The sequence below is a fragment of the Pongo pygmaeus genome, chromosome 2 (assembly GCF_028885625.2).
Source record: "Pongo pygmaeus isolate AG05252 chromosome 2, NHGRI_mPonPyg2-v2.0_pri, whole genome shotgun sequence".
NCBI classification, from domain to species: Eukaryota; Metazoa; Chordata; class Mammalia; order Primates; family Hominidae; genus Pongo; species Pongo pygmaeus.
Window position 1 is genome coordinate 115,962,141 of NC_085930.1, and position 22,848 is coordinate 115,984,988.

Here is a 22,848-nt window from a genome sequence, read left to right on the forward strand (position 1 = left end):
AACCTCATGCTCTGGGGCCAAGCTGTTGCACTGTGCCACTCCCCTTTTCAAAAACTTTCAGTGGCTCCTCAGTGCCATCAGGATATAGTTCAGATTTTCTAGGTGACCTTTGTCCCCCATGGTTTAGCGCCCAGGCTCCTCTTTCAGCCCCACTCCCACTGTGCTTGTGTGCTCCCCATCCTTCTTCTGAGAAGGTGCACGAATCCCCAGCACACTCCCATGTCCACCACCTGCACAGGTGTAACAGGCTTCTTGCCCCATGGACAGCCTCACTGCCATGCCCATGTTGCTTCAGCCTGAAAACAGACTCCTCTGTTTAAATGCTACCTCCCCACTGAAGCCCTTCTGGATTTTGTGCAATGGGAATGAAATCTACCCTATCTATGCTTTGCATAGGTTTCTATTAGATCATAGTCACGTTTTACGTGAATGTAAATTATGTGATCTTGAAAATAGTGTGAATAGAAAATAACCAAGTCTTGTGGACCAGTAAAAAGAAGTGGCTAAAAAGACATTATTGGGATAACTGGCATAATCAGAACATAAACTGCAGATTAGCTAACAGCATAGTGTCAATGTTCAATTTCCTGTATGTGATAACTATACTACAGTTTCTTAAGAGAACAGCCTCATTCTTGGGAATGCACACTGAAGTATTTATGAATCAAGAGGCATGATTTCTGCAACTTTCACATGGTTAACAAAAAAAGTATATAGAAAGAGGATGATAAAATAGATGAGGCAAAATGTTAACACTGGGTGAATCTGGGTAAAGGGTATATAGGAGTTCCTTGCACTATTCTTGTAAGACTTCTGTTAAGTTTAAGATCATTTCCAAGTGAAAATGAAAAGGTTGCCTTGGGTGTCCAACCACCACCCCAATCAAAGCTTGTGTCTCCCTGTTCAACCACCTGAATGCCCCTCCCTCCACTGGAGCTGCCAGCCAAGTGCTACCTAGATGCTGCTTCAAGGCATGCTCGATCTGCCCTGGAGAAGGCATCTTGTAACTCCCCAGAAGCCCCCACAGGCACTCGTGGCTATCCTCGAGAGGGGCGGGCACATGCTCCTGAGGGGAGAAGCTGCCACCCCACGATCCCCTTTCCTATCCATCCACTTGGCTTCCAAGTTAAGCCCTCTCTTGAGTAGCATCTCTTGGGGCCTCTGGCAACAGGCTCGGCCAGGCCCTCAGGCTGCAGGTGACCTGCCCACTCCATCAAGGGATACAGCACCATGTCCAAAAGCAGCAGTGGGCCCAGCCTGACAATTTGCAGAGGACATCTGTCTGATCTAGGAAATACACAGCCAAGTGGGAACTGACCTTGGAGTAGAGCCTCACCCCCCTGGGCCTGTCTCTCCTCAGCTGCAGAATCATCACCTCTGAGTGGCTGATGCCCAGTTCCTCTCAGCTCAATCTGCAGTGGCGGCTATGCAAGCAGCACTAGGCAACCACCATCCCCAAGAGATCTAATTCCACTTAGCGGCTCAAGGCTTTATCACTGAGTAACCATTTCTTCCTCCTCAGCATCCTGGGATTCATCAAAGCTTAACCAGGACACATCCTTTCCTGGTCCCATAAATCTCTTATCTTTGAAAAAAGTGTTTAAACCCCGCTTACCTCTGAGCAGTAACAATGAAGCTGAGAACTTCCTCTTCCCCAGACAGGTGGCTTGTATCAAAGATCACGCTGAATTCATACTAGTGAAAAAGGAAGTGGTATTTGGCATCAGCAGGCATTCCAAACTTAAACTGTTCTCTTCCATCTTCTGCAGTTTATGACCTCTGGAAGCTTATTTGCATGATAAGCTTTATGTTTTATGCATAGCTTTCTGACTGTCAGGCCAAAGGCACAGCTTTAACAGTAAAACCAAGCCTGACACATACTCTGGCCAGAGACCTGCTGCTCCTGTTCAGCCACCGAGGCTCTCTTTAGGAAGTGATGCATTTACACTCTTTAACCGGGACTTTCTAAGTTTCACTCACATACCATCTTTTCAATTTCTGCCACATCTGCAAATTACTTCGCCTGGGATATTTGCTCATATTTTTGTTGCCTTACTCTTTTAGTTTAAAGATTGTTTTAAAAGAACAATTTATATCACTGTCATAGATGGGAATCCAGGATCACTGCCAAAAAGAGAAGGTAGTTGTAAAAATGAACACAAAGAAAACAGAGCAGTGCTGAACTCTGTTGCCTTTGGAAGCCTCTGAGCCTAAGGTCTGCTCCATCTTTGTTGAAAAGGGAGATTTGCTGGTGATAGAGAAGTGTTAAAGATGTGCTAGCAGGATTGGAAACGTTTTCCTGAGTGTGGCTAGGATTGGAAGACTGTTGAAAAGTCTTACGCGCTGAATGTTTGTGTCCCCCTGCCACTCCTCAAATTAATATGTGGAAGGCCTAACCCCCCTATGTGATGGTATGTGGAGATGGGGTCTTTGGAAGGTAATTAGGTTTAGAGGAGGTCATGAGGGTGAGGCCTTCATGATGGAATTAGTGCACTCAGAAGAAGAGAAGACAAACAGATCTCTCTCTCTCCATGCACACACACCAAGGGAAAGCCAGATGGGCACACATAGAGAAGGTTCTGTTTATACACCAGGAAGAGAACTCTCGCCAGGAACTGAATCTGCCAGGACCTTGACCTTGAAATTCTCAGCCTTAGAAACTGTGAGAAATACATGTCTGTTGTTTAAACCACCCAGCCCAGGGTAATTTGTTATAGATGACTGAACTGACTAAGGCGAAAAGAGTCACTGTTAGGGTCAATGTTGTTCAGTGCTGTGTCCACGTATCACCCACGATAATTTCATGAACCATCTAAAATTATCTAGTCTACCACTTAGTGGTGAACATCCTGTGATTTGGGGGGCACTGCCATAAGTAAATGGTGTTCACCATATACATGTCAGGCATGTGTGAGAATGTGGGAGGAACCCTTGGGTAGGGGTCACAGGACCAGGTTCTACCACAAACTGACTGTGTGATCTTGGCTAAGATACTGTCTTTGCATTTCAATAAAAAGAGGAGGTTGGACAAAATGGTTCTTAAATTTCATCAAATTCTGAGAGCCTATAACTTATATAATGTCTAAACCTTTGGGTTCCATTATGGTGAATTCTAGGCAATGGTCTAATATTTGCAACACTGGATTCTACTGAATATTTCCTGAAAGCAATGGACTTTGGTCCATTACAATGGACAATCATCTACAGTGAACATGGACATCTCTTTCTAGATAGAAATTTCTGTTGCTGTGGGACTGGTCAGCTTACAGGGGGAGTGGGGGTCAGGCATGGAGACAGGGCAGGAGGAGGACAAGAAGAAAGAGAGAGAAAAATCCTGGGAGAGGAGCCAAGATGGCCGAATAGGAACAGCTCCAGTCTACAGCTCCCAGCGTGAGCCACGCAGAAGACGGGTGATTTCTGCATTTCCATCTGAGGTACCGGGTTCATCTCACTAGGGAGTGCCACACAGTGGGCGCAGGTCAGTGGGAGAGCGCACCATGCGCCAGCCGAAGCAGGGGCGAGGCATTGCCTCACTCGGGAAGTGCAAGGGGTCAGGGAGTTCCCTTTCCTAGTCAAAGAAAGGGGTGACAGACGGCACCTGGAAAATCGGGCCACTCCCACCCGAATACTGTGCTTTTCCGACGGGCTTAGGAAACGGCCCACCAGGAGATTGTATCCCGCACGTGGCTCAGAGGGTCCTACGCCCACTGATCTAGCACAGCAGTCTGAGAGCAAACTGCAAGGCGGCGGCGAGGCTGGGGGAGGGGCGCCCGCCATTGCCCAGGCTTGCTTAGGTAAACAAAGCAGCTGGGAAGCTCCAACTGGGTGGAGCCCACCACAGCTCAAGGAGGCCTGCCTGCCTCTGTAGGCTCCACCTCTGGGGGCAGGGCACAGACAAACAAAAAGACAGCAGTAACCTCTGCAGACTTAAATGTCCCTGTCTGACAGCTTTGAGGAGAGCAGAGGTTCTCCCAGCACGCAGCTGGAGATCTGAGAATGGGCAGACTGCCTCCTCAAGTGGGTCCCTGACCCCTGACCCCGAGCAGCCTAACTGGGAGGCACCCCCCAGCAGGGGCAGACTGACACCTCACACGGCCGGCCAGGTACTCCAACAGACCTGCAGCTGAGGGTCCTGTCTGTTAGAAGGAAAACTAACAAACAGAAAGGACATCCACACCAAAAACCCATCTGTACATCACCATCATCAAAGACCAAAAGTAGATAAAACCACAAAGATGGGGAAAAAACAGAGCAGAAAAACTGGAAACTCTAAAAAGCAGAGTGCCTCTCCTCCTCCAAAGGAACGCAGTTCCTCACCAGCAATGGAACAAAGCTGGACGGAGAATGACTTTGACGAGCTGAGAGAAGAAGGCTTCAGACGATCAAATTACTCTGAGCTACGGGAGGATCAAACCAAAGGCAAAGAAGTTGAAAACTTTGAAAAAAATTTAGAAGAATGTATAACTAGAATAACCAATACAGAGAAGTGCTTAAAGGAGCTGATGGAGCTGAAAACCAAGGCTCGAGAACTACGTGAAGAATGCAGAAGCCTCAGGAGCCGATCCGATCAAATGGAAGAAAGGGTATCAGCGATGGAAGATGAAATGAATGAAATGAAGCAAGAAGGGAAGTTTAGAGAAAAAAGAATAAAAAGAAACGAGCAAAGCCTCCAAGAAATGTGGGACTATGTGAAAAGACCAAATCTACGTCTGATTGGTGTACCTGAAAGTGACGGGGAGAATGAAACCAAACTGGAAAACACTCTGCAGGATATTATCCAGGAGAACTTCCCCAATCTAGCAAGGCAGGCCAACATTCAGATTCAGGAAATACAGAGAACGCCACAAAGATACTCCTTGAGAAGAGCAACTCCAAGACACATAATTGTCAGATTCACCAAAGTTGAAATGAAGGAAAAAATGTTAAGGGCAGCCAGACAGAAACGTTGGGTTACCCTCAAAAGGAAGCTCATCAGACTAACAGCGGATCTCTTGGCAGAAACCCTACAAGCCAGAAGAGAGTGGGGGCCAATATTCAACATTCTTAAAGAAAAGAATTTTCAACCCAGAATTTCATATCCAGCCAAACTAAGCTTCATAAGTGAAGGAGAAATAAAATACTTTACAGACAAGCAAATGCTGAGAGATTTTGTCACCACCAGGCCTGCCCTAAAAGAGCTCCTGAAGGAAGCGCTAAACATGGAAAGGCACAACCGGTACCAGCCGCTGCAAAATCATGCCAAAATGTAAAGACCATCGAGACTAGGAAGAGACTGCATCAACTAACGAGCGAGCAAAATAACCACCTAACATCATAATGACAGGATCAAATTCACACATAACAATATTAACTTTAAATGTAAATGGACTAAATGCTCCAATTAAAAGACACAGACTGGCAAATTGGATAAAGAGTCAAGACCCATCAGTGTGCTGTATTCAGGAAACCCATCTCACGTGCAGAGACACACATAGGCTCAAAATAAAAGGATGGAGGAAGATCTACCAAGCAAATGGAAAACAAAAAAAGGCAGGGGTTGCAGTCCTAGTCTCTGATAAAACAGACTTTAAACCAACAAAGATCAAAAGAGGCAAAGAAGGCCATTACATAATGGTAAAAGGGATCAATTCAACAAGAAGAGCTAACTATCCTAAATATATATGCACCCAATACAGGAGCACCCAGATTCATAAAGCAAGTCCTGAGTGACCTACAAAGAGACTTAGACTGCCACACATTAATAATGGGAGACTTTAACACCCCACTGTCAACATTAGACAGATCAACGAGACAGAAAGTCAACAAGGATACCCAGGAATTGAACTCAGCTCTGCACCAAGCGGACCTAATAGACATCTACAGAACTCTCCACCCCAAATCAACAGAATATACATTTTTTTCAGCACCACACCACACCTATTCCAAAATTGACCACATACTTGGAAGTAAAGCTCTCCTCAGTAAATGTAAAAGAACAGAAATTATAACAAACTATCTCTCAGATCACAGTGCAATCAAGCTAGAACTCAGGATTAAGAATCTCACTCAAAACCGCTCAACTACATGGAAAGTGAACAACCTGCTCCTGAATGACTACTGGGTACGTAACGAAATGAAGGCAGAAATAAAGATGTTCTTTGAAACCAACGGGAACCAAGACACAACATACCAGAATCTCTGGGATGCATTCAAAGCAGTGTGTAGAGGGAAATTTATAGCACTAAATGCCCACAAGAGAAAGCAGGAAAGATCCAAAATTGACACCCTAACATCACAATTAAAAGAACTAGAAAAGCAAGAGCAAACACATTCAAAAGCTAGCAGAAGGCAAGAAATAACTAAAATCAGAGCAGAACTGAAGGAAACAGAGACACAAAAAACCCTTCAAAAAATTAATGAATCCAGGAGCTGGTTTTTTGAAAGGATCAACAAAATTGATAGACTGCTAGCTAGATTAATAAAGAAAAAAAGAGAGAAGAATCAAATAGATGCAATAAAAAATGACAAAGGGGATATCACCACCGATCCCACAGAAATACAAACTACCATCAGAGAATACTACAAACACCTCTACGCAAATAAACTAGAAAATCTAGAAGAAATGGATAAATTCCTCAACACATTCAGCCTCCCAAGACTAAACCAGGAAGAAGTTGAATCTCTGAATAGACCAATAACAGGAGCTGAAATTGTGGCAATAATCAATAGCTTACCAACCAAAAAAAGTCCAGGACCAGATGGATTCACAGCCGAATTCTACCAGAGGCACGAGGAGGAACTGGTACCATTCCTTCTGAAACTATTCCAATCAATAGAAAAAGAGGGAATCCTCTCTAACTCATTTTATGAGGCCAGCATCATCCTGATACCAAAGCCGGGCAGAGACACAACAAAAAAAGAGAATTTTAGACCAATATCCTTGATGAACATTGATGCAAAAATCCTCAATAAAATACTGGCAAGCGGAATCCAGCAGCATATCAAAAAGCTTATCCACCATGATCAAGTGGGCTTCATCCCCGGGATGCAAGGCTGGTTCAATATACACAAATCAATAAATGTACTCCAGCATAGAAACAGAACCAAAGACAAAAACCACATGATTATCTCAATAGATGCAGAAAAGGCCTTTGACAAAATTCAACAACTCTTCATGCTAAAAACTCTCAATAAATTAGGTATTGATGGGATGTATCTCAAAATAATAAGAGCTATCTATGACAAACCCACAGCCAATATCATACTGAATGGGCAAAAACTGGAAGCATTCCCTTTGAAAACTGGCACAAGATAGGGATGCCTTCTCTCACCATTGCTATTCAACATAGTGTTGGAAGTTCTGGCCAGGGCAATTACGCAGGAGAAGGAAATAAAGGGTATTCAATTAGGAAAAGAGGAAGTAAAATTGTCCCTGTTTGCAGACAACATGATTGTATATCTAGAAAACCCCATCATCTCAGCCCAAAATCTCCTTAAGCTGATAAGCAACTTCAGCAAAGTCTCAGGATACAAAATCAATGTACAAAAATCACAAGCATTCTTATACACCAACAACAGACAAGCAGAGAGCCAAATCATGAGTGAACTCCCATTCACAACTGCTTCAAAGAGAATAAAATACCTAGGAATCTAACTTACAAGGGATGTGAAGGACCTCTTCAAGGAGAACTACAAACCACTGCTCAAGGAAATAAAAGAGGATACAAACAAATGGAAGAACATTCCATGCTCATGGGTAGGAAGAATCAATATCGTGAAAATGGCCATACTGCCCAAGGTAATTTACAGATTCAATGCCATCCCCATCAAGCTACCAATGACTTTCTTCACAGAATTGGAAAAAACTACTTTAAAGTTCATAGGGAACCAAAAAAGAGCCCGCATCACCAAGTCAATCCTGAGCCAAAAGAACAAAGCTGGAGGCATCATGCTACCTGACTTCAAACTATACTACAAGGCTACAGTAACCAAAACAGCTTGGTACTGGTACCAAAACAGAGATATAGATCAATAGAACAGAACAGAGCCCTCAGAAATAACACCACATATCTACAACTATCTGATCTTTGACAAACCTGAGAAAAACAAGAAATGGGGAAAGGATTCCCTATTTAATAAATGGTGCTGGGAAAACTGGCTAGCCATATGTAGAAAGCTGAAACTGGATCCCTTCCTTACACCTTATACAAAAATCAATTCAAGATGGATTAAAGACTTAAACGTTAGACCTAAAACCATAAAAACCCTAGAAGAAAACCTAGGCATTACCATTTAGGACATTGGCATGGGCAAGGACTTCATGTCTAAATCACCAAAAGCAATGGCAACAAAAGCCGAAATTGACAAATGGGATCTAATTAAACTAAAGAGCTTCTGCACAGCAAAAGAAACTACCATCAGAGTGAACAGGCAACCTACAAAATGGGAGAAAATTTTCGCAACCTACTCATCTGACAAAGGGCTAATATCCAGAATCTACAATGAACTCAAACAAATTTACAAGAAAAAAACAACCCCACCAAAAAGTGGGCGAAGGACATGAACAGACACTTCTCAAAAGAAGACATTTGTGCAGCCAAAAAACACATGAAAAAATGCTCACCATCACTGGCCATCAGAGAAATGCAAATCAAAACCACAATGAGATACCATCTCACACCAGTTAGAATGGCAATCATTAAAAAGTCAGGAAACAACAGGTGCTGGAAAGGATGTGGAGAAACAGGAACACTTTTACACTGTTGGTGGGACTGTAAACTAGTTCAACCCTTGTGGAAGTCAGTGTGGAGATTCCTCAGGGATCTAGAACTAGAAATTCCATTTGACCCAGTCATCCCATTACTGGGTATATACCCAAAGGACTATAAATCATGCTGCTATAAAGACACATGCACACATATGTTTACTGCGGCATTATTCACAATAGCAAAGACTTGGAACCAACCCAAATGTCCAACAATGATAGACTGGATTAAGAAAATGTGGCACATATACACCATGGAATACTATACAGCCATAAAAAATGATGAGTTCATGTCCTTTGTAGGGACATGGATGAAATTGGAAACCATCATTCTCAGTAAACTATCGCAAGAACAAAAAACCAAACACCACATATTCTCACTCACAGGTGGGAATTGAACAATGAGAACACATGGACACAGGAAGGGGAACATCACACTCTGGGGACTGTTGTGGGGTGGGGGGAGGGGGGAGGGTTAGCACTGGGAGATATACCTAATGCTAGATGATGAGTTAGTGGGTGCAGCGCACCAGCATGGCACATGTATACATATGTAACTAACCTGCACATTGCGCACATGTACCATAAAACCTAAAGTATAATAATAATAAGTAAAAAAACAAACAAAAAAAACAACAACAACAAAAAGAAATTGAGACATAGCATCTTATAGGATGGAATATTAGAATTGACTTAACCATTCTTTTATTGATTGCGTTTTTCCTCTATTTTAAACAATGCTACAAAAAATATATTTCCATGTGCGAGCTGGAAAAAAATAAAATAAAATAAAATAAAATAAAAATTAAATCCCAAAAAAAAAAAAAAAAAAAGAAGGAAGAGAGAGGCAGGGTCTTGCCTGGTGTAGAGTCAGCACTGGGAGGAGATCCGAATTAAATTAAACACATTAAAGAGCACAGTGAGATGACAGGCAAAAGAACTGGGTGAGAAGCCAAAATCAGGGATGGAGGCCTGGAAGAACAGAATGTCAGAAACTGGGCAGGCTGTGAGAGAGAGAAACATATGGCCATCCAAGGTAAGCCAAAGTATAGCCATGAGGCTTAGCATGTGGCCTGGAGCCTGAGGACCCTCAGGGTTGGAAGGACATAGGAGTGCGTGCTGGGCTGCGGATACGGGGAGCCCCGTCTCTGCTGGGTGACTTGTTGGGCTTTCTCCAGGGAATCACCCTCTGTTCCCATGCCCCCAGTCCCCAGGTTTAGTCAGTCTTGCTTCAGGTCCCAGCATCTGTATGTGGGAGGAAAGTGGCAGCATTACCAGCTGGGAAAACAACCAACATTCCAATGTTCGTAATTCCGTGGGCTCTATCTAATAAATGTTGGCTGGGCACAGTGGCTCATGCCTGTAATCCCAGCACTTTGGGAGACCTAGGCGGGCAGATCACTTGAGGTCAGGAGTTCAAGACCAGCCTGGCCAACATGGTGAAACCCCATCTCTACTAAAAATACAAAAAATATTAGCTGGGCATGGTGGTGGGCACCTGTAATCCCAGCTATCAGGGAGGCTGAGGCAGGAGAATCCCTTGAACCTGGGAGGTAGAGGTTGCAGTGAGCCAAGATTGCACCACTGCACTCCAGCCTGGGCGACAGAGAGAGACTCCCTCTCAAACAAAAATTTTACAAAATTTAACACTCCACTAGAGAGAGAAAGACACATCTTAGGTCTGATATGTGATATAGGCTGGAGTTTAAAATGAAATGGAAACTGTTACAAGTTTTTCAATTAAGCCTATTATCTGTTACTCAAAAAATTTTAATTAAATTTGTGTGCAGATGTGCCACATACATTACTATAGGCAATAGTGTCCATGGATTGGGGTCGTCCTCCTTTATCTCCACCCTCACTCTACCTGGAGTGTAATGGGACTTGGCCTGTACTCTGCCAGCCACATGTAATCCACTTTCCAAAGGCAGACACTTATTGAGGTTTCCCTCCTCCTGGGGTGAATGTGGACAGAATGAGGAAGAGAGGCAGAAAAAATCCGAGGAGTCATGGGCGTAAGGGCCACTGTGGTTTCGCCAAGATCACACAGTTTGTGGTAGAGCCTGGTCCTATAACCCCTACCCAGGGGTTCCTCCCACATTTCCACACATGCCTGACATGTATATGGTGAACACCATTTGTTTGGGGCAGTGTTCCCCAAATCACAGGATGTTCACACTGGGAGTGGTACACTAAGATTATTTTAGGTGGTTCATGAGATTATCTTGGGTGATACATGAACACAGCACTGAACAACGTTGACCCTAACAGTGAGAAAGTTATTACCTTTTTGCCCTAGTCAGTTTGGGATTCTACCACAAATTACCCTAGCTTGGGTGGTTTAAACATTTATTTCTCACAGTTCTGAAGGCTGGAAAGTCCAAGATCGAGGTGCATTCAATTGGGCTTATGGGTTCAAGTGATTTGCTAAGAAATGACCAAGTCTTCTCCCTCACCAGAATATTCTCACCATTGGTTTACAAATAGCTACAAGATACTGGGACCAAAGAGCCTTGGAGATTAAAATGATCTGAGTGTATGACCCAGGCAGGAGAAAAGGATGAAGCTTTCACTTTTTTTTTTTTTTTTTTTGAGACGGAGTCTCACTCTGTTGCTCAGGCTGGAATGCAGTGGCGTGATCTCGGCTCACTGCAACCTCTGCCTCCCAGGTTCAAGCGATTCTCCTGCCTCAGCCTCCCGAGTAGCTGGGACTACAGGCGTGTGCCACCATGCCTGGCAAATTTTTATATTTTTAGTAGAGATAGAGTTTCACCATGTTAGCCAGGATGGTCACGATATCCTGACCTCGTGATCTGCTCGCCTCGGCCTCCCAAAGTGCTGGGATTACAGGCATGAGCCACCACGCCTGGCCAGCTTTCACTTTTTTAAGGGAAAAAAGGTAGACAAAGGAATATGAAATTTCCTTCAAATCATGGCAGGGAAAATAGCTTCCATTTCCAAAGGCAGACTTTGTCTTTCAGATTCTAGTTTTGCCTCCAACCACCACATCTTTTTACCTATGTTTGTATCTCCTTATAATGATGGTACATACTACAATGTTCCATGAATGTCTGAAGATGCTGTAGTATACTATTTGAACTTAGAAAATCTATCTCCATACCAATACCAAAGTGACTTAATTTCTTTACTCTTTTTAAAAATGAAGTGGGATACAGGTATTTATGTTTTGAGAATTTTGAGAGGTCTCTTCAGAAAACTGTGAGCACCCAAGGGAGTGACAGGACTACAGGTGACAGACCACATCTTCTCCTGTGTCGTCTAGGGAACTCAAAGAGGCACAGAATGTCTCAGAAAAAAAAATTATTTTAGGAAGGCCAACTAAATGGCACTTGCCAAAGTGCAGAGGCTGTGGTGTGTCCTTCACTTTCACATTTGGGGTACATCATGTGAATCAAAGAGAAAGACCATATGATGCAGCCCGTCTGGAGTACACCCCGGTGTACACTGCCAGGGACAGGAGCATGTCAGGGCTTCAGTGGCTGCCCCAGCTGCTATGGGAGGCAGGGGGTGGGAGGACTCCTCACCTCAGGGAGGCAGTGGCAGAATCAGTGGCTGGTGGGAAGGGCTGGGGGCCTGCTGCCGAGGAAGGGTCCCATCTGTGTCCCTTACCTTTGACTTTGACCTCATGAAAGGAAATCCCACGCTGCATTTGAGGAAGTCCGATTCCAACAGCTCACAGGAGATGCCCATCTCCTCCTGAAAGAAAAAGCACCAACAGATGGGCCGGCTGCACGAAAGGCAGGTGTGTGGGAGCAGGCTCCACGGGGCAATCGAGTCCTTCGGAGCAGTGCTCAGACGGTAGGCACCAGTGGGACGAGATGCCCTGACCAGGCCGTCTCCAGCCCCCTTCCAGCTGCCCACTTTTCCCATGGGTTCCCTGGGAAGACAGGTAAGAGGACAAAACCACTCTTCATTCCTAACTAATGCTTTGGGTTCAAACCCTAGGGCGGTCCTGGTGAGGTGGGCTGGGCCATGGCTGAGCTGGAGACCTCCTAAGGTTTGGATGAAAAGGCAACCCTGTCATCTTCCTGGCCCCTTTCTCCTAAGCCCACACCCTAATCCTGCCTTTTCAGATCTTGGTGGTTCAAGAAGACAAACTCTAAGAAAATCACACCAAGAAAAGAGAGGGTTTCTTCCTAAAGCCTGAAGCAGTGAGAGCTGGGCTGTCCACCGGCAAGTCTCCCCAGGGTGTGGGGAGGGTACAAGGATAAGGAGAGATTTCTAAGCGTAGCCAGCTTAGGCTGGACTCTGCACACAGCGGCTTGAGAGAACCAGAAGAGAAAGGCTGTAGGGAACTGCTGTCTTTCCACCTGGGCACATGGCTTCCAACCAAGGTCAAAGGAAAGCCAAGAGGCTCTTCACAAACCACAGGGCTTCTCAGAGTCACTGAAAGCAAATCAAGACTTCCAAGCAGAAACAGTATGTTTACAGATTTTGGAAGAGAAGGTACAGAGGTCCTCCAATTTCCAAGACTCACATCTCAGCTCAGACTAACATTTCAAGGCATTTAGACAGGTGGATGAAAAATATTTTTATTTTGTGTCCAACTGGTAAAAACATGTGAGCATTTACCATAATATATCTACTTAAATTATCCAATTATACATCTTATTATTCTAATATATTATGAACATTATCAAATGCACCAAAAATAAAGGTGATAAAAGGTAAGTAATCTATGGGGCTAGAAATCAAGACACTAATTGTGGAATAAGTGGAAGGCAGTTCTGAGTGCAGGTTACACAGGTTTGATCATTTTGTGAAAGTTCATTGAGCTGGGAACTTAGTAACTTGTATATTTTTGTTTGTTTGTTAAACATCAATACTCCCTTACTTAGAAAATAGCAATGAAACAAAACCCCCAAAAGCCCAAATACAATTAAACAAAAGATAAGAGATATATAAATATAAAACTAAACTCTAATATATCTTTTCAGCATCCAGTCTCGGATATAACTGATCTCAATGATGATTAGTTTTCTAACATCTCTCTGTGCTTTTAGCCAGTGTTATTCACACAGAGACCCGGGATCGCCTGCATTAGTATCACCTTGGGAGCCTCTTTAAGGTTGAGGCAGGAGAATGGCGTGAACCCAGGAGGCGGAGCTTGCAGTGAGCAGAGATGGCGCCACTGCACTCCAGCCTGGGCAAGAGTGCGAGACTCCGTCTAAAAAAAATAAATAAATACAATGCAGATTCCTGGGCCACACTCTAATTGCATTGCATGAGTCTGTTCTGAGTAGACACAGAGACTGCAGGGTCTGGGATGAGCATTTTTAATACATAAAATTATTGAGTGATAAAATTAGTGATTCTGCCGGGTAATGATGTTTGGTAGCTGCTGCTATGAGCTTTCCCTTCCCCTCTTCAGTCCATTTGGCTGGCTGCCAGAGGAAGCTTCTTAAAATATGTCTCTCCCCACTGCAAACAGAATAAAGTCTCAAATCTTAATCCCAGCTTCCATTTTTGCCCTTCCTTTTCTGTTGTGGTTCTTCCACCCCTGCCCCACGGCACATATACGCTACTATTCTACACACACCCTGCCTGCTGTTATGTTCACACCTCTGTTTAAGTTGTCCTCACTATCAAGGAGCACCTTTCCTCAACCCTTCCCCCAAGGTTTTCTTCCTCTATCTTGTCCCCAAACACTCATGGATGGCAAGCTAATGTATGTAACATGCAACTGGCACAGGATTCAGAACGGGCCCTGAGCATGCACTGGGTAGCTGAGTTGTCGGATCACACACCACATTTCAGCACTGAGAGAACATATCTAAGAGATGTTAATCCCTGTCCTCGTAGAGCTCAGAGTTCAGAAGGGGTGAGGACCTCCCAGCAGAGACACAGGTATTTACATGGCTGTGTGATGGCAAGTGTGAGGGCTGCTCTTAGAACCTAGAGAACAGGCATTGGCAATTTCAATAAGGAAAACCAGAGAATAATTTCTCAAATGCTGTCTCAAGAACTGCATGGCATTAATGATTCACCAAAGGTGGCCTTTCACTACCATCTTCTTCCTCATATTCCTCCTGCCAGAAGCAACACCCACAATTGTCCCAAGTAGACACTACCCTAAATCCTGGCTAATCGGCCTGTGGACATCAGAGGCAGCAAGCCAAAGTCTTGGATGACTTTAGTTCTCTTGGTTTCCTGGGGATAGTCCTGGTTCATTTCTGTCATTCTGGTATAATTACTCTCAAGAGTGTCCCAGGATAAGCAAATATATATAAGTGTATGTGTGTGTGTATCTCACACATACACATATACATATATTACATGCTTACCTAACTCTGTTCCCAGTTTCTCTTGTAATGCCCAATACCTCATTGGGAATTCCTTTCAAACCAGAAGAGAAGCTTTAATTTTAAGTCAAAGGTCTGTTCTTGAAGTAAAGATTTATTGGCTGGGCGCTGTGGCTCACGCCTGTAATCCCAGCACTTTGGCAGGCCGAGGCAGGCAGATCATGAGGTCAAGAAATTGAGACCATCCTGGCCAACATGGTGAAACCCTGTTTCTGCTACAAATATAAAAATTAGCTGGGTGTGGTGGTGCATGCCTGTAGTCCCAGCTACTCAGGAGGCTGCAGCAGGAGAATCGCTTGAACCTGGGAGGCGGAGGTTGCAGTGAGCTGAGATCGCACCACTGCACTCCAGCCTGGTGACAGAGCAAGACACTGTCTCAAAAAAAAAAAAAAAAAAAAAAAGAAATCAAAAAGATTTATTGCCCCAAAGACTTCTTCAGTTTTCACATGTGTGAAATAAATGTCTTCAAAAATTTACTCTGGAACTCGAGGAAACCTCAGTTTAATTAGCTTTGACCTAAGACAACAGTACTTTTGATCATTCAAAAGCTGCTCAGCTACCTTATTTTTGTTAATTCCCAAATGCTAGAACATAACATTTATATCAGCATTTATTTAACTATTTCTGGTCTCTCTTCCACCTTACTCAGTCAAATAAAAATTTCAAAATTCTGGTTGGATCTTAGTGAGGACAGGCCAAAAGAGTAAACCAAAGACATCATCTCTAGGAACAAGAGAGCTGAGCTTATGGTTCATGACTCATGTGCTCCGGGATGGTGTTACAGGAAGGGATGTCATGGATTACCCTTCTGCTGCCTGTCAGCACCAACATAGCTGTTTATACTGGCCATGTCAACTGCCCTGACCAAATGTTTTTAATTCTATACCCCTCTCTTCTACTATTGTGATTTCCAAGGAGGCCCAGAGGTGTATCAGAGCATGGGCTTTGGCAAGCAGTACCACTCCTTGTGTGGATGCTGGTGGTGCTCCATTCAGAACCCCCTTACTAGATAAGTACAACAGCTTGAATGGAGTCGCTTTGCCTGGGAGGTTATGACACCTTCCCCAAAAGCATTCCGTAGCCTCTGATTGATGTGGGTACCCAAGGATGTCCCCTTTGCCTCAAGACAAGACCAACTCTGTTGTACAATTAATGTTCCAGAGCTCCCATAAGACTGGGTGAAGCAGACTCCAGCTGAGCCCACATGCCTGTTTGGTTCCTTCCCCTCCTCATTCTGCTCCCTTCACTCCTCTTGCCCCAATAAATCCCCTTCATGAGAGTCCATTTCGGGTGCTGCTTCTGGTGAACCTGAACTCAGATAATATGCTTCCCTTATGAGGCTGCTGGCACCGAGAACCACTTGGAAAGTCCTAGGCATTTGCTCCCAGGTGGGGAAAGGCAATGAAAGGAGGATGAGGAGAAAGCTCACATGTTTATGATTCTTGTTTAAATCCATACTAAGGAAGAGAAAACAGTCCTGACTGCAGTTTATAAAGGCTGCAAAGGGTTCCCCCATTAGGGGAGCCCTTCATTCAAGGTAACACCAGTACCCACTTTGTTCTCCTGGTTTCAGATCATGCCCAGAGCATAACCTTAAAAAGCAGAGTCATCATGGAGCCACATGTCTTCTTGGTAGCCAGGCAGGCACCCAAGAGTCACAGACATACCCACAAGGTAATTCTTTAAATAAAAATAAAATCCCATGTTTAAAATGGATTCAATTTAAAAAATCAATTCAATTAAAAATACAAATTTTGGGGAGATATGGCTAATCTAAGCTGTCCCCAGCTCTAGGCAACATGTCAGTGGAGAGTGCTCTGGTTGGGAGTTGCCTATGACTTCTGCCAGGCACTTGGTATCCACCAGGATGCACGTGGGAGAGATTCCAGGGACCAGGCTTCTCCTGTGCTGTGATTGCTTCCACGTTCCAATCATTGCCTACACTGGCTTTAACTTAGAGAACTTAACATTAGCATTTATCAAGGCTGATGGTTATGAGACTCTCAGCTGACTGGGAACGCGGACCAGTAAGCAAACTGTCTATCTAATTTCCTGATTGCTAGTGCAGACATCTGATTATCTGACTACAATACAATGCAAATAAAATACAGAGTGAAGCAGAAATCTTGCTCTAAAAGATGCAGACTTTCATGAAATCAATGAAAGTGATGTTGAAAAATGGATAAAACCACTGCAAAACCACTGATAAATCTGGATCTGTCAGAGTTAGATCAGTTAACTGTTGAAGGAGTCAAAATTCTCCTGGATACTACTTTAAGATGCTTCAGAAGACAAAGCTTTAAATAAAAAAGATCAAGAGAAGCCCTTAGAAAAAACTGGCCATTGTTAAAATGATCCTTTTGTGATTGTACTGAAAACCAGGCAAAATATGAAGCAAAGGATGTTATCTTATGAAATAGTAGGAAAATTCACATTCAAAAGCTGCCTATCCAGCACTCAATTCCTTCTTTTGTTTCAGAAGTTAGGGCACTGTTATTTTAAAGACTCTAATAAAGCAAATAATCTTTTGCCTTGGGTCTAAGATATCTTTGACAATTATAATGTTTTGAGTGCCATTGAATAAATGCAGGATAAAATAAACCTAATTTCATAATTTTCAGTTTTGCATTTCAAGCAAAGTCTCAATCAAAACTTTTAAAATACATTTTTATTATAAAATTTTAGACCCTATTTTAAGAGGATTCACATAACTGGCCTTTTCCCCAGTCCCACTTTTCCTTGTCTGGTAAAGACGTTCAATATTCTCAGGGTTTCTTGCTGAAGATTATAGAAGATTCAATTAAAAATTTCTACTAACATACAGATAGTCCCTGACTTATGATGGTTCTACTTAAGATTTTTCAACTTTCTGATGGTGTAAAAACAATAGGTATTCAGTAGAAAGTGGCAGAAAGCTGTACAATACTCTCAAGATGCTGGGCAGCGCAGCGAGCTGTAGCACCTCGTCAGCCACGTCATCACCAGGGTAAACAATCGATACTCTATGGAGGGCTGTGTTGCCAGGTGATTCTGCCCAACTGTAGGTTAATGGAACTGTTCTGAGCATGTTTAAGTAGGCTAGGGTAAGCTATGATGTTTGGTAGGCTGGGTGTATTAAATGCATTTTCAACTTATGATATTTTCAACTAACTATGGGTTTATCAGGACATAACCCCAACATAGTTCAAGGAGCATCTGCACATTACTCTCAGGATCAGGAAATAATCAGTTAACATTTTTAAAAACACAGTGATGAAAAGCATACTTGATTTATGCGTACTCATTTCTGTATTCTCAGTGTCTGGCACCGAGCCTGCCACTTAGTAGCTCCTGAGTTTGCATTTATTAAATGAATAGGCCTTGGCTTATGGGAGATTCCAAAGAAGGGGCTGCAAGCAGCAGCTCATTTGCTGGTCTGCCTGGCACAAGAGATGCTTGTCTTGGCAAAGAACTTCTCTCATCCAGACATACCTTGGCTGTCCCAGCCCCGGAAGCTTGGCCAGTAGAGCCAGGCTCCAGCCCTGTTTGTAACATGCAGTGGTTGGAAGAATCGAATAATGAAATTAGTGAGCCTCTTTGGCCTTCAGGCTCCTTCCTCCTAATCATACAAGCATTTGATGTCAGTCTAGACTCAGGCCTTACTTGACCACGAATATGGTGCTCTTTGGGAACAGAATATCTTTGTGGTCAGTGACCTGCTTATGCTCAGTGCTGGTAGAGTTTGAAGTCTGACTTCCAACTTTCCAGTTCTGACATGTGTTTGTTAAACTGAAGATGACCCTGGTGTCTCCACATCTGACTGTCAGTCTGGCAATTTAGTGTTCCTCTAAGACCCTTTCCTTCTTCCAGACACAACAAGTGTGACCCTTGTGGGCTGGTAAAAGTGGCTTCCACGTTAACTCACTTAGTTAATTTAGAATTCAGATAAATTTTGGAAGCACTTCATCCCAAATTCCCTAATCAACTGAGGTGTCAGAGGTGAGCAGAGGTTCTTAATAACCTGGCTCAATGAGTTAACAGAAAACATTCTCAGCAAACACTTTATTAGCAGCACTCAATGATGAGTCAGCTTGAACCTTACCAGAACAGTCATATTCCCAGAGGGGAATCCTTTGGGCTTGAGCCATAAAGTTCCTACCCATGAAGAAAAACACCCGAGCCTGCGGCATAGGAAGTGTACAACCTTTGGCATTAGTGTCCCAATTTTGATTATTGGCTCAGATATATACCAGCAAGGTGTTGTCAGGCAAATTAACCATCCTTTCTATAAGCCTCCAGTTCCTTACCAGTAAAATGAAGTCATAACATGTGCCTTATAGGAGTATTGCTGGACTGCCACTGCTGATGTGTGTAGGATGGAGTACATAACCTCTACTTAGTAATGGTTTACGGTGTGCCAGGTAGTGTTTTAAATCTATTATCTAAAAACTCTATGTACAGCTCTCTTTATTTCCATTTTTATGAAGAGGAAACTGGAATGTGAAGTTATATCACTTGCCCAGGGTTTCCCAGTTGGTAAATGATGGAGCCAGGATATGAGCTGGGCACATTCCTTCACAAAGCTCCTCTGCATGTTCTCCTTCAATCTTAACTTCCTTCTCCTGACCCAACTCCCCTGCATATCTCCCTACAGAAAATGACATGGTGCTTTGAATACATACAGGTGTGGGGAAAAGGCCTGTCATTTGAACAGCATATGAATTACAGACCCCAGCTGTCAAGACACACTCTTCCATGTACTAGATTCACAAAATACCTTGTCTCCTGCCACTTGCTCAGGCCCTGATGATACACTCTTGGCTGAAGGTTTCTCATGGATAGTCCTGGAGTCAGAACAAACACAAGTCATGGTACTCTTGAATCAAGGAAGAGTACACGATACATAACTAAGAAAATATGAACCTCCCACTGGAATGAAGCCACATAAGCAAGCACTCCTGTTGATCCCTGAGCAGAGATGCAGAGGGTGAACTGTTTTGTTGATTTGCTAGTCAAACTTCTGAAAGAGGCTCATGTAGTCAATCCATCAGGGGTCATGAAAGATCAGAGGCAGGTGGGATCTGAGAAGTCACAGACAGGGTGCTTTTCTTTGTATCCAGAATGTTGGCAACATGAAGATCAAGTATAAGCCTTCCTGGGGTCTTAACATATTCAAAGTTTCCCTCTGAAAGGACTTATCCATCATCCATCTGTACATTCATTAATTCACTCACCAATCATCTAACAAACACCTACAAGATGTCAGACACAGAACGGGGAGAATACAAATGACACGTAAGAAGGGATTTTGACTGGGCTCGGTGGCTCACGACTGTAATCCCAGCAATTTGGGAGGCCGAGGTGGGTGGATCATCTGAGGTCAGGCATTTGAGACCAGCCTGGCCAACATGGTGAAACTCCGTCTCTACTAAAAATACAAAAAATTAGCTGGGCGTGGTGGGCAGATGCCTGTAATCCCAGCTACTTGGGAGGCTGAGGCAGGAGAATCGCTTGGACCCAGGAGGCAGAGGGTGCAGTAAGCCGAGATTGCACCATTGCACTCTAGGCTGGGCAACAAGAGTGAAACTCTGTCTCAAAAAAAAAGGAGACAGCATTTAGTAAGCAAAGACTCCAAATTAACACATTTTAATAGAGGGGGAAAAACTATTGGTTGAATATGATCCAGGCTACAAGGAACCTAAATAAATTGTCCCAAGAGCTCATAGCAGGGTGCCACCCTCTTTGCCTGGTGGAGTAAATAAAAAAGCAAATATATCAAAAAAGGTGACTCTAGGGTGGGTCTTGAAAGGATAAGAATTTGCCTCATTTGGGTGGAACACTGTGATGGGAGAGGCAGTGACATAGTATCAGAGAGGGCGAAATGAATGAGGTAGATGTTTCGGGACAAGGCTAGTACAGGGTAGCACCAAAAGAGACAGCACCAGGGGAAGTTGCAGCTGTGTGCCCAGAGGCTGGGTGGCATTCCCTTCCTTGATGTGAGCCCGAGGCTTCCAGGTACCCAGGCTCTGAAGCCAGCTTCTGAATGATACAGCAGATCCAGCTATGAAGAACTTCCATCCTCTGCTCCTGGGAGAAATACTGAAGTCAGAGGGCAGATATGTTAATTTCCAATGAGTGATATAGTTGCCCTGTGCAACATGGGGCTCCTGTCAGCAGGGCCAGAGAATTCCTATCTTGGAGGCCAAAAAGGGAAAGCAGTTGCAATCAGAAGGTTGCTTAGTGAGTCAAGGAAGAATTTTACATTTTGAGAACCCCTTTGTTTATTAACTCACTGAAGAGCTATTCACTGACTGCTGCCCCATATCACGCCCTGTTCTAGGGGATGGAGCTACAATGGCAAACACAGCACTGCCATCGCAGCACATGCAGCCTACACGGGGAGATGGCAAAAACAAAAAACTCAAAAGGAAATGAAAAATAACTGGCTGGGCATAGTGTCTCATGCCTGTAATCCCAGCACCTTGAGAGGCCAAGGCAGGTGGATCACTTGGGGCCAGGAGTTTGTGATCAGCCTGGCCAACATAACAAAACCCTGTCTCTACTAAAAACATAAAAATTAGCCCGGTTGTAGTAGCACACACCTGTAGCCCCAGCTACTTGGGAGGCTGAGGTGGAAGGATCAATTGAACCCAGCAGGCGGAGGTTGCAGTGAGCCGAGATCGCACCACTGCATTCCATCCTGGGCGACACATCGAAACTCTGCCTCAAATAATAATAAAAAATAATAATAATAATTACAAAAGTAGCAAAAAAAACTGGATAATCTGGATATCATCAAAATTTAAAACTCATATGTTTCAAAGGACACCATTAAGAAGTGAAAAAATCCACAGGATGAGAATATTTTAAATAATATGTCTAATAGGAACTTTAGGATATATTTTTAAAAAGTCTTGCAGCTCAATAATAAAAAGATAAGTAACCTAACTAACAAATGGGTAAAGGATCTGAATAGTTTTTCCAAAAAATACATACAGAGGGCCAATAATCACATGAAAAGATACTCAACATCATTAACCTTCAGGGAAATCTAAATCAAAACCACAGTGAGATACTACTTCATACTCATTAGAATGGCTACAATCAAAAAGACAAACAATAACAAATGCTGGACTAGATGTGGACAAACTGGAACCATTATATACTACTGGTGGGAATGTAAAATAGTATAGTGGCTTTGAAAAGTAGCCTGGCAGTTTCTTAACAGTGAAATATAAGTTACCATGTAACCCAGCAATCCCACTCTCAGGTATGTGCCCAAGAGAAATAAAAACATGAGCCCACACAAAAACGTGTACACAAATATTGATAGCTGCATAATTTGTAATAGCCAAAAATTGGAAAGAATCTAATGTCCAGCAACTGGCAAATGAATAAACACAATGTGGTATATCCATACAATGGAATATTATTCAGCCATGAAAAGGAATGAAGTATGATACATGCCACAAACAAATGAACTCTGAAAACATTACGCTAAGTGACAGAAGCCAGTCACAAAGGACTGGCTCCATTTCATATAAATGATTCCACTTATACACAATGTCCAGAATAGGCAAATCTAGAGAGAAAGAAAGTAGATTTGTGGTTGCCTTTGGCTGGTGGAAATAGGGGAAAGGGTACGACAGCTAAGTATGGCAGTTCTTTTTGAGGTAATGAAATGTTCTAAAATTGACTGTGGCAATAGATGCACAACTCTGAAAACATACTCAAACCCACTGAATTGTATACTTTAAAAGGGTTAATTGCATGGCATCTGAACTATATCTCAATGAACCTGTT

General features: G+C 43.4%; 1 protein-coding gene across 2 annotated transcripts in view; it reads right to left on the reverse strand.

Moving 5' to 3' along the window:
* ITGA9 (integrin subunit alpha 9) overlaps positions 1 to 22,848 on the reverse strand; it is a 387,176-nt gene that overhangs the window by 84,804 nt on the left and 279,524 nt on the right. For both annotated transcript variants that reach the window (XM_054481130.2, XM_054481129.2), the window contains exons 19-20: positions 12,374 to 12,460; positions 1,616 to 1,695 (exon numbers count right to left, since the gene is read on the reverse strand). In XM_054481130.2, coding sequence (XP_054337105.1) covers positions 1,616 to 1,695; positions 12,374 to 12,460 — 167 coding nt within the window. The remainder of the gene's footprint in view (positions 1 to 1,615; positions 1,696 to 12,373; positions 12,461 to 22,848) is intronic.